Here is a 16629-nt window from a genome sequence, read left to right as displayed (position 1 = left end):
CACCGCCACCATGGGCCACTCGATCCACAGCGTTGATATCAGCAAACCGCCCCCCCACACGACGCCTCACATGGTGTCTGCCATCTGCCCTGAACAGTGAAAACTGGGATTCATCCATGAAGAGAACACCTCTCCAACGTGCCAGACGCCATCGAATGTGAGCATTTGCCCACTCAAGTTGGTTACGACAACGAACTGCAGTCAGGTCGAGACCCCGATGAGGGCAACGAGCATGCAGATGAGCTTCCCTGAGACGGTTTCTGACAGTTTGTGCAGAAATTCTTTGGTTATGCAAACCGATTGTTGCAGCAGCTGTCCGGGTGGCTGGTCTCAGACGATCTTGGAGGTGAACATGCTGGATGTGGAGGTCCTGGGCTGGTGTGGTTACACGTGGTCTGTGGTTGTGAGGCCGGTTGGATGTACTGCCAAACTGTCTGAAACGCCTTTGGAGATGGCTTATGGTAGAGAAATTAACATTCAATTCACAGGCAACAGCTCTGGTGGACATTCCTGCAATCAGCATGCCAATTGCACGCTCCCTCAAAACTTGCGACATCTGTGGCATTGTGCGGTGTGATAAAACTGCACATTTCAGAGTGGCCTTTTATTGTGGCCAGCCTAAGGCACACCTGTGCAATATTCATGCTGTCTAATCAGCATCTTGATATACCACACCTGTGAGGTGGGATGGATTATCTCGGCAAAGGAGAAGTGCTCACTAACACAGATTTAGACAGATTTGTGAACAATATTTGTGAGGAAATGGTCTTTTGTGTGTATAGAAAATGTTTAAGATCTTTGAGTTCAGCTCATGAAAAATGAGAGCAAAAACAAAAGTGGTGCGTTTATATTTTTGTTCAGTGTATTTTGTATTATCAATCAGAATTTGCAAAGTAAATAAAGATATAAAATAAATGTACTGGAGCATAAAGTACAATATTGGCTTTTAAAATGCAGTGGTGTATAAGTATAAAAGAGCATTTAATGGAAATATGTAACTGAAAGTACCTCAAAATTGGTTTCGGTACTTGTAAATTCATAACCTGAAAATAAAAAGTTACTGAAGTTGTCACAAGAATGTTGCCCAGTAGAGTAAAAGCATTAAGTAGCATAAATTATGAATACTCTAGTCAAGTATCTCAAAACTAAACTATAGTTAATATACTTAGTTACTCTCCACCACTGCTTATATATATTAACACCACAGAAGCATACGCAGTAGTTATATGAGGCACCGCCTGCAGTACTCATCACACAACCATGTTTGTAACACAAAATACATCCTCTACTTCCACATTTGTGATGCTGGACAAAATCATCTAGAAGTACTGCTGTTCCATCAGCTAGTTGGGTTGCGCTTTACGTGCATGTCCGTCCAGACTCATGTTATATGTAGTGAAGGCTCTGAAAGAATTTAAAGGTTTAAAGTGTTTCACACACATCTTCAACCCAAAAATGTTTAAAGAAAACACGTGGCTTTTCTAAGGATGTGCAGGGACTTTAAACCATTTATTGTGATACTGTTACGTTATTGCTGAGAAACATTAAGAGTTTCATATGTAATCAGTGCTTTTTACAAGTCAACTACTTAGTGCTAGTCTCATTCAAATTTCACACTGGTTTAAGCCCACTTCAACCTAATGTAGTCAAATAACTGGTTGAGTTCTGATTAATCATTAGAGGTCTTAAGCTTGACTAATAACTCATAGGCTAGAGTAATTTTAAAGAAAAAATCTAATTACAGGTTCTTGAATGTGGATATATTCTGGTTTATTTATTCCTCAGTTACAGTAAACTACATGTTTTGGGTTGTGGACAACACAAAATATTTCAGGATGTATTCTTCGGCTTTGGGGAACTGTTTTTTTTTTGTTTTTTTTTTTAACGTTTTATAGCCACAACAACTATTTGAGTAAACAGTCAACAGATTAATCAGCAAGGCAATAATCATTAGTTTCAGCCCTTAAATAATGTTTAAGTTTGCAGCAACTTTTTATTTTATTGAGGATGAAAAACATGGGTGCTTTAAGGTGGAAATCTATTTCTTCCAGCAGAACACAAATATTTCATGTCAATACATTCTGTGAGACAAAAGGTTGAAATCCGATGCCATCAGTGATCAGTTTGACTTTCATATTCAAATATTAAACAGCAAAGATTGTTTTAGATTATATGATTAAACCTTTTGAAAGCATTAAGTAAATCCATTTTAAAGGATTTTCACAAGTATTGTGGGAACTGGACCAATTATCCATTTGAATCTACAGATCATCACAACCTTCATCTTAAATCAGACTGGGAAACTTGGCAGAGATGGTAAAAGTAATTCAAAGGACAAGAAAAAAAAAAAGACAATAAAGAGTCAAAAGTCAAAATCCATTTTTAAACATTTATTTGTGAAACTGAGTGAAGTTAGAATCTGAGCTTCTGGAAGAACCACTTGTTCTTGCCCGTCTTGTACCTGAAAACAGAACACACACACATTTAGCACGTTTGCTCTGATAACACATCACAGACCTGAGGAGTGAATCTGCTGATACGTGACCACAGTTGGCTGCATCAACCCTGGGACAACTTATCTAAACTAGTATCTTACGATTTATAAATCACACCGCAGCCACTGGAAGGATTTTTGATCCAATTTCTGATGTTTGTTATCAGGATTATTATATGTATTCACAAAACACATGATTGTATGAGTGACAGACATTTTCTATCCTACAAAGGATGAACAGCATGTGGTGAAGGCAATATCTCTAGTTTAATTCTGGATGCTATAAGTGACACCGTTCTGCCATTATGTGTCTGAACGGCCTCTGGAGGTCCAGTCAGAACACGTCTATATGATGCACACTGAACTTGAGAATCCAACAGAGCTACACGGACTCACCTCTCCTCAAACTTGACCTTGGCCTCCCGCCTGGCTTTGCGCTTGAGAGCAGGATCCCTGAAGACATCCTTGTTGACAACAGTTTTGTCCAGAGGAATATCCACAGAGTATCTGAGGGAAAACAGAATGCAACGATGAAAAAGATTGTTTAATCAGAGGACTATTTATAGAGCAGAAGCTTCTGCACAAGTACACAACTGAGCAAAAGAAACTTAGTTTCTCACACAAGAGCAGCTGGAAGGCACCTTAAGATAAGATAAGCGTAACATACCACTGCTAAGATTTTTATCAGGTGTCCTACGTGACAAAAAGTTAATCAGATAATAAACCTGCTCATCAAATCTGTGTGCGTTTGAGTCCACATCTAGCACACGCAGAGGAATCTAACTTGAAGTGACAGAACTTGAAGTTACGCAGCTCAGTAAGGAGCAACATTTTAGGTATAATACACTTTAAAGATTTGGGCATTTTTGTTCTTATTGCTAAGACAGCTGGACAGACAAGAAAGGTGGGAGAGAGAGAAGGGGAATAATACACAGCAAAGGGCCACAGTTTCAATTGAACCTGGGCTTCTGCAAAGGACTCAGTCTATATATGGCACACACTCTACCAGGTGAGCTAGGTCATAATGGGCAATAGTCACTCTAAACTCTGTCTCTGTTCTTTAAGAGGTTTTCTAACCAAATATGTCATATTCAACATTGCGCCAAAATGACATCCAATGTCCAAGTAATTAAGATTTTATTTCCTTACAAAGGCATCATTATTCACTTTAAATTGCATCTCATTTCATATTACAATCTCATTTACAAACAAAACAACAGTTAATCAAATATGACAACAAAACTTAACTAATTCTCGCATCTGACTAACAGCAAACCTGCTTCCAGGGGTGAGCACGATGATTTTCAGGGAATCAACAATATCTGAAAGAGTGCTTCACACTCCTTTTAGAAGGATAAACATCATCATCATTCTAATAATTGTTTCACAGCTATCATAAAGTAAATGTAAAAGTTATAGTCTCAGGTTTACATGTCAGGACGCAAATTGCCAAGTGTGTTTGGACTATCACATGTTTGTAATGATGCTTTGATTCAATCAAAACTGATATGTCTGAAACTGTGAATAAAATACTGAGTAGCCAGTGATGCTAAAATGAGGAAGTTTGAGGAGCAAGGATGTGGCCCACAGAAGCAACAGAAAGACCAGAATGAATGTAGATAAACACATGATAGCTGTGACATAAGTTTTAAGTTTTTCATTTTAACTTTGTATCAACAAAAGTATTGCAAAGCAGGAGGAGCTGCCAGTTTCTGAAGTTATTTTCCCCTTGTTTTTAAAATTTTCATTAATGATATTTTCAGTTTTCCTGAAGAACAGAACAAAGGCATCTCCAGGTTAATTCAACGGAATATAGGTTTATTATGGATGTCAGTTCTAGTTCTGAGAACTTTTTTGTTCCTCAGTTTTTTATGGCAGTCTGCTCTGAATACAACACTAGTCATGAGCCTAGACTGCAGAGGAGGCAGCCCATCAGAGGCGTGAATCAGTACTGTAGCAAATTCAGAATGCTTTGTCATTGTGATTGGGAACAAAACACCTCTTCATTGTCTCAGACTTGATAGAAATTACAGTGACTAATCCAAAAGTTTTCATGCTTTATTATGTTTCTACAAAGTGGGACCTTTACCTTGCCATTTAAGTGTTAATGCATTTTCATGTACAAAATTTCAAAACTTTTCCATGACATTTCATGGACCCATAATAAATTCTTGCCCTGCATTTTTTCCAAACATATCAAATTCAAACTCTATTCAAAAGTAATTTCAGTTAGCTGGCATACATGAGGGGAGAGACAGAATGGGAGGAGAAAATGAATATATGTATGTAATGTTAAACAAATCGCCATACATCGACGCATGTTGAAGCCACATTACGTCAACAGCTTCAGGAAATAAGTTTGCCATTAAGTTACATTACATTAAGTTATTCATGGAATATTCCTGGAACAACTCAATTACACACAGCAAAATTCCATGACTCTCAAAACTTTCAATGATTTTTACTAATGGGAAATGTGATTGTGAAATTCCATGATGTTTCCAGGTTTGTCATGACCATGGGAACCCTGACTGCTAAGTTCATCACGTAAGCAAAATACACCTAGGGAGCAGTGGTTGACTTCTCTCCTTGTGTTTTTATGCCCACAGGCTTGTACCTTTGACTTGTTAATCAAAGCACCAAATACACTCCAACACAGCTGCTCATCTTTTACACAGATGATTTCACAAGGGGACAGTATCATGTTCACCTGAACACTAAGTGCACCGCTTACTCCAAAGGAAATACTTTACTTATTGTTGGAAAATAAGTGTTTTAAGTTGCTACAGCACATCAGTAAAACAAGTAAGTAAAACAATGCAGCATCCTATCACAGGAAAAAAGTATAGATGGGATACTGACCTGGTGGGCATGAGGTGGTTGTAGTTGAACACCTTGACGAAGGCCTTGATCTTGGACCTCTTGGCAATCTTCTTCTTGCCCATGGTCGTGGTCACTTTACGGGGATAGCGGTCGATGCCTGCGACCAGAGCGTGGCTGTAAGGACGGTCGGTTGTGCCATCATCAATGTTCTGCAGAGACGTTAAACAAAGGACTGTGTCATAGGACAGACACTGACCATGGACAATAGACAACAGCAGTGCTGCTTTGAAACATTCCTGCAATTTCAAGCATTTGAATTTTGCAAAATTATTCACTGTTTCAAGTCGTCAACTGACTTGACAACTCTGGATCAGCTTAATTAGCCAAGTGTGTATACATACAGGAAATATGGCTCAGGTTTGAACATGAGGTAAGTGGACGTGACAGTGTGTGTAAATAGGCAGTGACACCATTACAGGAGAACATGGCAGCCCTGGCAGTGACTGATCTGTATAATTATTATATGTCCACTCTGAACGTGTACATATTCAAAAACATCTGTTGGTGTTTGCATACCCATTGAGTTGCAGTTAACATCCATCCAGAGCTATGTTTCCTACCTTGACGATGACAGCTTTGCGCCCGGCGTAGCGTCCAGCTAGGACCATCACCACCTTCCCAGGCTTCATGAACTTGCCCATTTCTGTGACAAAGAATACACAGTCAAACTCATGTGTCACCGCAGCACATTCATCACTTCACAAGCAACATCACTGATGGGAACATGACCAAGCCAAACACTAAAACGTGAGTTTCCGGCTAGCTGTTACTACCCAGTTAGCCGGCTAAGTTAGCATTAGCATCCAGCTAGGGAACGACTATCAGAGTTTCCAGTGCTTTAAACACTTATTTCACTTTTAAATACTCCATGGATATTGTTAGAGATGATAAGGTTATTTTAAAACTTAGTGGCACACGAGGCAGTCTGAACATATAAAAGCAGGCGCTTTAACAGGCGGTTCAAATGGAAACTGCCATGTTGAAATGACCGCTACGGAGACGAAGCGGTGTAATAAATGATCATTTTCCTGCTATGTCAATTTAAATACACGAAAATAACAGACTCATCTTAACGTAAGGAGTGATTATGATATATGTGGGATGATAAAAACTATTAAATTGATCAGATTTGGAGCGATGGTTGAAGATTGTTTGGAGGTAAATTTCACTCACTGATGCTGTTCTACGGCCACCGCTAGCAGGAAAGGAAGTTGAGAAGGTTTTTGTGACCTTTGACACTACCCATCTGATACGTCACTTCCGGGTGTGAATTTCTGAACGAAGCGAGTCCTCATTGTGTTGTTTATTTATTTAAAAAATAAAAAGTATCACACATCGCTTATCCGTTAAAATGTTCTTAAGAAGACTTTATAAAAAATATTTAATTTATGTATTTAAATTTTTGTTTGAAGAATGAGATAATATCCTTGAGTAGAAGTAGCAATACCTCAAGTAACATTTCTCCACTACAAGTAAAAATACTGCATTCAAACTTTTAATTAAAGCAGACGTGAAAGAAGTGCTGGAAGGAGTAAATCTTGTACCTAAGTAAAAGTAACCTCAGTGTAGAAATACTCTATAAGTAAAGGTTCTGCATTTAAAATTTTAACATTATTATAGATACTTGACTTGGCCCAGGACTTTTTTAATTTGTTTTTTATAATGTTTAAATTGATCTACCTTTTTACTGTGTGCTGTAGCACTTTCAGAATTTTTTTTTTATAAATAAAAAGTGCTTTATCAATTAATTTTATTATTATTATTATTATTATTATTATTACTTAAAGCACCTAATTCTAATTTATCTGCTGGATCTCCAGGGAATCAAGAAAGTTTCATCATAACCTACAAAATTACACCATCAATTATTCAATGATTATATTTTATATTATTAATTTGAATTTATGAAGTTACTAAATCATTTAATTTATTTATTAAGAAATAATATCAGGACAATTGGGACAAATAGCATCCCTGAAATACCTCCTGGCATAAAAATAAATTATTTTCACAGCAAAAGAAAACTACTGCATGAGGAAAATTTGTATGAAACTTCAATTCAGAGGCAGAAAACATGACTTGTTTTATGTAAGTTTGTTACTCCACACAAACATATTTTGACTAGAGACTGCATGCAATTTTTGTAAAGATAAAAAAGACAAAACTTTTTTACAGCTGTTCATACACAACATTATGGACAATGCTAGAGGATTATTTCCCTCAGTAAACATATCATACAATTTTTAAAGATGCTACAAATGTTATTTCATATTATAAAGACAATAACCAGAAAAACAATAACCTTACTAATTTATTTTGATAAATTTTAAATCAAGAAGTCCAAGTTTTCAGAATCTCTCCAATCTTAGAGATGGCTACTATGTTTTCATTTATTATAATCAGTGTATAAGTATTTTTCATTTAACTAATGCAATGGATGTGTTATGAAATGTGTGGAAAAAATTGCTTTGCCATTACAAAGAAATAAAATAAAAATATGTGTAAAGTTGCTTTCTTTAAAACTAAGATAACAAAGACTCATACGCAGCACAGTGGTTCATCTACTATGTTTAATTTTTATTTTATTTTTTACAGCTGAAGGTATGCATTAAACATAATAAAAAACAAAGTGACAAAAAAACCTGACAATTCATATCTCCCAATATATTATTTATGATTAAAGGTTCAAATAAAAATAACATAAATAGCACAATTTAAATGATTCAGTGTGTCTAGTGTTCCGAGCTACTTCAACAAAGTGTTTTGATATGTTACCTACTTCAGGGGTGAGCTAAAACATGCTATGCAATAAATAAATGTCTGTTCACATAAATCACAATATAACAGCTGAACAAAACACAACAAAAATGGGGAAAACAGGAGGCTAAATATAGCGTTGTATTTAACAGACAGTCTTCATTTACACAGTAAAATAAATGCTAAAAATGTGTCTGCGGGTGCACTCAAGTCACAAAGTGCACAGGTTTTTATCTCAGGATATACAAACACAGAGATATTTTATCAACACGCTGATTCTCAGAGGTTTATACGTACATGTGGGCCCAGGAACACTGGCGCTTTAATCCCATAAACAGCAGGGAGACATACAGCAGATATAAACTAAACCTCAGTTTAATAGCATCTATGGTTTGTACATTCAGTTTTTAAGGATATGATTCGTGCAACTCAGCTGTCTCAGGATGATAAAAACTACTTTCTCTGAAAAACAGGAAACGAAACTAAACCTGTCGTGTTAAATACGGGATGTAAGCCATTACATCATTCTTATACAATATCACTGTCATTTCAATTTGAACTACACCTGCAATAGGAGAAAAGCAGCAGTTCATACAGGGTCTAACACACCTGAAACACAGCGTGCAAGAAGTGATAACAGCTTCAGTTTTTAAATGGAGTTGCTGAGAGCTGCGTATTTGTAGACGTTACACATTAACTGTAGTAAGTAATGTTTGAGGGGTGCATCACGGTGGAGACGTTTTTCATTTCAAGTTGACCTGAGTGCTTTGTGATCAACCAATCTGCTACACATTATTTACCGCCAAAATGATGAAAGCCATAACAGAGGTCACTGTACTTTGTCACTGTAAACAATGAACCAATACATCACAAGCGCTGGTTACTGTGTAGATGCCACAGTATCAAGTTTCTGCTCATTGTTTTTCTTCCTGGAATGTCTCTGTGGTAGCCACATGTTACAGTACTGATTACTGTACAAATCCAACCTCTCTCTTTGCTGCATAGCTTAGGACACTATCATGTACACAGGGGAATGATACAGTAGTATGAGCACAGGTTGCAAAGGTCAGGAAGGCTTCACTAAAGGTGAGGTAATCTCAATCTTCTCTCTAAGGCATGTTTACAGTACGAGAAGCGTTGTCATCTTGACATTTTGGCATCTTAAACATAGTGGAATATACTGATTATGGTTGCTCATGGCTGAAGCTCACACAACATAATCATCCATGCATGTACTGCAGACATCACACACTTGCACTTTACTTAAGGTGGGTGGCTACTTAAATAACCTTTAGTATGTTTCATACTTGAAGCACAAAGTCATGCTTTTGGTCCTGAATGCTAGCTAAGAGCAGTGTAGCTGATGAAACACTTGATTTTTGAGCTTAGTGTTGGCTGCTCAGAAAGCATCCTTAATGTTTTTCAGCTGCCGGACAGCCAGGTCCACTGGGAGGTTGAATTTAAGGTGGCTGATGCGGCCCAGGATTCGGAGGGCTCCTTCAAAGCCGGTCTGGGCCATGTAGCTCCAGGCCTGGTAGTGTGGGTGTATCAGAGTCCCAGACTTACACAGCAGGTTGAGCCACGACACCAGCCGCTGCTCGTTCAGAGCCATGCACACCAGCGCTTTGAACTCTGTGTCTGGTCCTCGTTTGTAGCGTCCGTGCTCCTTCAGCACCGTGTGAATGGCCCACAGCAGAGACTGTTTAGGGGTGATGGTCACCGGGCCGCCGCCTACAGGCAGGCTGAAGGACTGTGAAAGCTGGCGGGCTGGCGTCTCTACGAAGGCCTTTCCGTTTTTGGAGTGGTAGAATTTAACAAAGAGTTCCCATGGGTGCATGGTCTGTGGGGCTGGTCTGTAAGGCAGCAGGCAGGAGATGGGTGCCAGCACCAGGCTCATGGTCTGGGAGGGGGAGAAGAGCCCGTGAGCCAACAAGTCTTTCAGAGCGATCGCCAGCTCCTTCCTCACAGATGCTGTCAGCTCGTCTCGAGGTCCCAGCGCAGAGTTGCTGGTGTAGTTGACAACATGTTCGAGGGAGGGCTGTCTGCATGACGCCAGCACTCGCACCTTGTCAACAGCTGTCTCCAGGCGCTGCAGCAACGGCCCGTAGTCCTGCCCCGATGACTCCTGAGACCACATGTTCTGAGGAACATGGCCGGGTGCGCAGCCAAATTGGCTCGCAGCAAAGATCTGCAGCACAGCGAGGGCCTTCTGGATCAGCTGCAGGCCGGTCTCTCGCATCTTCTGGGCCTGCTCTGGGTCCACTGCAGCGAGGGGTAAAAAACCAGAAGAATATACTTATACTGGACAGATGAAGTCAGATCTTAAGGTTGGTCGTCCCAACTGATCAGTCATCTACTGGCTTTATTATTACAAACAGTAAATGGCAACTGCAGTTTGATAAACCGACTGACTGACCTTTCTTCTTCGCTCCTGGAGTTCTGGCATTGGTCCCTGCTGCTTGTGGCTGCTGGCTGTGTCCACCGTCTGATAATAGAGGGTTCCCCACTTCATCTTTTAGAAGAAAAAGCAAAGTCGTTAAACCCAGTTCTAAAAAAAACCAACAGATAAACAGTAAAATGAAAACAAATGAGCAGGCACTGCAATAAAACAGGAAATTCTCCTTCCGTTGAATGACAACTTGAACCATATCTGAGACTGTACCTTGGATGAAGTTGATGAACATCTCCAGGTCCCTGATCTGGGTCTTGAGCTGATCCACCAGCTGCTCCTTCACCCTAGCTGGATTCACTATCTGAGCAATGGCAGCGTCCACTCTCTGTCTCAGCTCCTCGGGAGACAAGTTCCCGATGTCCTCGTTCAGATTAACATCCAGCTTTTTGATCAACTCGTCAATGATGACCTGGAAAATGTGAGACAAAATGATGGTTAAAGAACAGACTTACTGTAGGCTGTTACACTGTTTCTCTCAGCTGCAGAGTCGCAAATCTCAAATCACATTCATGATCTTCAGAGGATGAATTACAGTAACTTTCATCTCCAGACTTTTCATCTAACGCCACCATGAGGGCGAGTATTTTCTTTGCCTAGCTGGATGTTGTGTTTGGTGCTAATTAGAAAATGTTACCATGCCAACATGCTGAACTAAAATGGTGGACACGGTAAACATTATAGCTGTGGCACATTAGCATGTTAGCATGCTGCCTTTAGCATTTAGCTCAAAGCACTGCTGTACATGAGTAAAACCTCACAGAGCACAGAGCTGCTAGCATGGCTGTTCATCTGAACTTTTTTAAAAGGAAAGGAGTAATAATACAAAAATAAAAACAGATTCTGGATTGGCCACAATGCATTTGGATAAGCTTTTCGAATAAATTCTCTGTATGAAAAACACTAAAGCCTGCAGCATTTTAAGAACAGACTGACCTGTTACACCTGATCTGAAACAGATAAACACCCTATTATGTGCTTAACATAACTGACGGGCACGTCAGTTAACACAAGATTACAGATTAACCTTACACCCAACCTTACATTTTCTCTAAAATAACAAGCAATTAGTAAACATGAGGACTGACGGCTAATCAGACAACCTTTAGCCGATATGCAGTGGTGGAATGTAACTCAGTACGTTTACTCAAGTACTGTGCTTAAGTAGTTTTGGGGTACTTGTACTTGAGTTTTTATATTTTATGCGTCCTTATACTTCTACTCCACTACATTTTGGAAGCCAGTATTGCATTTTTTTATTCGCCACATTTATTTGACATTAGCTATGATTTAAGTTACAGATGTAGAGTATTAACATAAACTATAAATCAACTACTAATTATGATGTATCATTATAGATTAAGATACCCAGCAGTAAAGTAGTTGAAATGAGCTCCACGTTTACCAGCTGCAACATTAAAGTGATAAACATGTTAATGCATCAATGATTATAATCCAGTAATACTTTTACTTAAGTAAAATTTTGAATGCAGGACTTTCACTTCCAGAGTATGTTTACTCTGTGGTATTACTATTTTTACTCAAGTAAAAGATCTGAGCACTTCTTCCACCACTGCCAATACGACACATCACCATGTGACAGGACTGAGCCCAGCTCCAGTGGCGAGTATTTAATCAGTACATTTCCACAATCCCACCTTCTGTCTCTCCATGACAACAGACTGCGGCAGCGAGTCGTAGCTGCCCTCCTGATAGGCGAAGCGCTCCAGATCATCCAGCTGTGTCTTCAGTTGGAAAATGAGATCCTTCTGTTTTTCCCGCTGAGCCTCCAGGCGTTCCCTCTTCTCCCTCTCACTCTGACAGGAGAGACACACACGCACAATTATTAGAATTTTTACAGACAGAGAGCTGAGTGGCGACAATAACACACTGAAGTAGTTCACTAGATCTTTAGCAGTGTGGAAGTTCTGCTAGTGATACCAATAATGATATAACCTAGCACAGGTGGGATTTGTGCTGCAGTTTCTCATATTAGTCTTACATGTCTCACATTTGCACAAAAATACACAAACCAAACTCTCAAAGGAACAGTGGGTATCATACTCACCAGATCCCCCTGCAAGTAAAGCATGTAACAGGGGAGAAATGACATAAAAAAAAACCTTTAGGTTGAGGAATATGGTGAGCAATAACTCCAAACAATTATAACATGAGGCCCAGGCTACAGTTAAGACTAAATGTAAAGAGGCAGGGAGTAAACAATGGTAGGGAAAAAGCAGGTTGCTTCAACACTGTTGTGTACACAGAGACCTTTATTAAACAGATAGTCATCTGCTGGAGGCATTTTCATTTTGTCTGCAGCGTTGTGTGAGTCAACACAAAAGCAACATTTTCCAACAGAGATAAGAGATCAATGGGAACATGTTAGAGGTGGGCGCAGCAGCCTCGAGTGTGACGCAACACGTGTGCTTTAATCTGTTTTAATCAGGAACCTCACAGCCACTGAGGTGAATAACTTCAGTTTATGTGACCAGGCTTAACACCACAGAGACTCACTGGGCCTGTGTGTCTATATGTATTTATATTAGTACAGAGTGTCCATCTCTGTGTCCAGTTGTGGATAAGTGCGTGTTTGAGTGTTGAATATCTCTGCGAATCCTTCTTATTATTTATTATTTATTGATTATTACTGGTTTAAACATTGCAAATGTTCTGTCCAACTAAAAGTTTAAAACCCAAAAATATGCAGTTATCAGTCATGTCAGACTGTTGAAAGTAGGGAATATTATGCACTTTTGCCTCAAAAACATCAGCAATTTATAGATTATCAGAACAGTTGTTGAGTATTTTTCTGTCAGGGAACTAATCAATCCACAATAATAATTTCAGCTTAAGGGTCACACACTCTCTCTCTCACTCTCTCTCTCTCTCTCTCTCTCACACACACACACACACACACACACACACACTTTACAGCTTCTTTGTAGAGACTAAAACACCTGTGGTCATGGATAGAAACCCCTCACTACAGTCCTAAATATTCTATAGGCCTTTATGTAATGGGAATATCTAAGATAGGAGTAACTAATACAAGGGATATTCTGTTTTTTCAATGGCTTGTTTTGACACCTGTCACCTTTTCATAGCATGCACTCAGAGTGTGTGACAGAGTGTGTAACATCATGGTGGTTCTATGTTGTGGTATCAAATCATGAGCTGAAGCCTCACCGAGTTCTCCAGCTGCTTGGCATCCTGAGCCCGGCAGCCCACCACATGCGGGCAGCCCCTGAAGGCGAACTCCTCCAGCTCGGCCAGCATCCTCTCCTTCTCCTCGGTCTGGGCGTGAACTATCTGCTTCAGTCGAAACTGAACCTGGGCAAAGTGTGAGGTGAGGGCGAGGAGGGAGGAGTTCAGCAGCTCCTGCTCCTCTTTCAGTTTCTCCAGCCTAGCGGCCATGTCCTCCTCGGTGGCCGAGGACGAGCCTCTCTGTTTCGGCTGGCCAGCGCTCCCGCTCCTGCTCTCATCCTCGGGGCTGGCCACAGCGCCTACCGGTGCCCACCGCTCCCCTGCGCCGGCGAGGACAGCCTCGCTATCCGAGGCTGACAGCTCCTCTGTGGACATTCTGGGTGACGGAGTTTACTCCAGCTGTTTAACTACGTCTCCAGTTTAGTAACAGTCTGTTCTTGACGCGCTGTTTTCTGGTGTTGCGCAGACAACAACTAGGATCAGCACCAGAGAAACAGGTGTATCGCCATCTTGGGAAGGATGATTCATACGTCAAAGGGAGATACGTCAAGCATACTGGAGAATACCGGAAGTGCTGCACGTCTGGCTTCAAAATAAAAGTCATAACAGTGACGCAAACGTTCAAATCAAAAATTGACACTTTGAAGAAGTTGAAGAATCACTGAAATTGTATTATCATTATAATTATTATTATAATTATTATTATCATCATCACTATTATTGTAATTATTATCACAGTATGCAATTACCAAATTTGTGGGGTGTGATGGAAAATTAAGATAACGAGCGGTGTAATGAATTTGGCAGGGAGAAATAAGTAATGATAGTACTTTTGAAAAGAGAAGTGAGTAATGAATTACATTTCTAGAGTAACGAGACCAACACTGACTATAATCAAAACAACTATTTAGTTAAGAACACTTAAATACAAAAGTAGAAATTGCATCCCATTGTTCCGACCATATTAATCATTGTCATCCGTTCCGAATCAAGTCCGTTCCGAAATCATCATGATGCCCAGTGGTTAAGGTCTGGTTAGGTTTGGGCACAAAAACCACTTGGTTAGGGTCAGGAAAAGATCATGGTGTGGGTCAAAATGAAAAAGAAAGTGACAAACACATAAGCCGTGAGCCTGCTCCGCCTCAAGCCGGTCGCGACGCACCATACGCCCGCCGCGAGCCGTTCAGCACCGCGGACAGTCGGACTAATGGGATGTCGAACCAATGGGATGTCGAACCAATGACATGGACCCTGGCAAACAACGGCCTGACACAGACAGCAATTTTAGATTTGCATTTAAATTGTGGAGGATTGTTTTATTTATTATTAATAATAATAATAATAATAGCTGTAAGCGGGGTCAGGAGAAAGTAGCTCAGTTGGCAAAATCAGCTCAAGCGATCAAGCGGCAGCAAAATGGTTTCAGTCTTTACAAACTTGACCAATGTCACTTCAAGTTGTTTAATTTTGTCCAAAGCATTAAGACCAATCAATGTATGCAGCATTTCAGTAATTGCACACACAAAGACCCGCCATTCTGCTCAAGGATGTGAATGAAACTTTGTGTGTATGTTCAGGACTTAGACCAGGGTGTCTTCCCTGCAGTGATGGACTCAGGATGATTGAAGGGCAGGGGTGAAAAGGAAAAAAGGGCACCTACTGCATGACATGGGGACAAGAGGGCAACCAAAAGGGCACATCCGCTTGTTTTCATCCAATAGGGCACATTGTCTAGTTTTGATCACTCAAGACTGCAGCCACAAGAGCACATCTTCTCATTTTCGCCACTCAAGAGGGCACGTTAGTACAGTGCGGCGTTTTCAACCGAGGCAGCACCGGGGGGCGGTCCATCCTGCAATGCTGTAGTCAAAAACCAAACATAGGAGTTTCTCACATTATACAAATTTGCAAAAAAATCCAGCCTTTATTATCCAAGAGGCTTTACTATAGAACACACTGCATGCATACTAAACAGGCCACGCCCACATGCACCAATATACTTCAGATCTTGGTAAACACTCGCCTCCAGAGCATGTGTACCAAATTTTGTGAAATTTTGTCCACTTTTTATTGAGGTACACGTTTTTGGTATTTGTGATGCCTCTCATGGGTTGAGCTCAAAATGCTTTTGGACGTACAAAAGATATCTATTAAGATATACGATTATTGGACAAAGCGTTAATGAGTTACAGCCAATTTGTGTGTCTCAGTCCAACAGTGGTGCATAAAAATATGTACAAAATTACTGGTGTTGATTGACTCAAAATCTAAAAGGTAGATGTAGATGTTACATGTTTTTCATTGTATGTAAATTAGCGTGATGGACTTTTATCATCTAAGAGGCTTTCTGTTGAGCATATTGAGCTAGCTGTGTGCCATATTTCTAGTCAATCTGATTTATAGTGTGAGGGGCGTAGCCTTTTCAAGATTGCATTTTTGGGAGTTAATTATAGCACCACCACGTGGCCGATTTGAGTCATTTTCTAGGGAAGCATTTGCACATCATTATCCAGCTTTTGGGCCAAGTTACATGTTTCTTGCTTATTCCAGCTCAAGGGAATTTGAGACACGACAGCAGACAAAAACAACAACAATTCTTCTTCTTCTTCTTCTTTGTCTTCTTCTTCTCCTCCTCCTCCTCCTCCTCCTTCTTCTTCTTCTTCTTCTTATAATGATTATTATTATTATTATTATTATTATTATTATTATTATTATTGTTATTATCATTATTATTGTTCTGAACTGGCACAAACACAATAGGGTTCTGCCCCTACGAGGCTTAAATCCTAATAATAAAAAAAAGATCAATGATGTAATAAATAACAAGGGCATTATTTAT

At 39.9% G+C, this 16629-nt stretch overlaps 2 protein-coding genes across 2 annotated transcripts; both read right to left on the bottom strand.

Annotated features, from left to right (window-relative positions):
• Nucleotides 1-2375: 2375 nt before the first annotated feature.
• rpl27 (ribosomal protein L27) lies at nucleotides 2376-6631 on the bottom strand. The gene is made up of 5 exons (XM_049561784.1): nucleotides 6551-6631; nucleotides 5938-6020; nucleotides 5357-5526; nucleotides 2891-3001; nucleotides 2376-2461 (listed from the first exon to the last, which is right to left on the bottom strand). The coding sequence occupies exons 2-5, from the start codon at nucleotides 6016-6018 to the stop codon at nucleotides 2413-2415; spliced, it is 411 nt and encodes a 136-aa protein (XP_049417741.1). The 5' UTR covers nucleotides 6019-6020; nucleotides 6551-6631; the 3' UTR covers nucleotides 2376-2412.
• Nucleotides 6632-7939: 1308 nt separating this feature from the next.
• Nucleotides 7940-14302, bottom strand: rundc1 (RUN domain containing 1). The gene is made up of 5 exons (XM_049562140.1): nucleotides 13773-14302; nucleotides 12242-12400; nucleotides 10797-10995; nucleotides 10551-10646; nucleotides 7940-10396 (listed from the first exon to the last, which is right to left on the bottom strand). Exons 1-5 carry the CDS (start codon nucleotides 14163-14165, stop codon nucleotides 9534-9536), a joined length of 1710 nt encoding a protein of 569 aa, XP_049418097.1. The 5' UTR covers nucleotides 14166-14302; the 3' UTR covers nucleotides 7940-9533.
• Between the last annotated feature and the right edge of the window lie 2327 nt (nucleotides 14303-16629).

The sequence above is a fragment of the Epinephelus fuscoguttatus genome, linkage group LG19 (genome assembly GCF_011397635.1).
Source record: "Epinephelus fuscoguttatus linkage group LG19, E.fuscoguttatus.final_Chr_v1".
Lineage (NCBI taxonomy): Eukaryota > Metazoa > Chordata > Actinopteri > Perciformes > Serranidae > Epinephelus > Epinephelus fuscoguttatus.
This window is presented reverse-complemented; position numbering and strand designations above follow the sequence as displayed.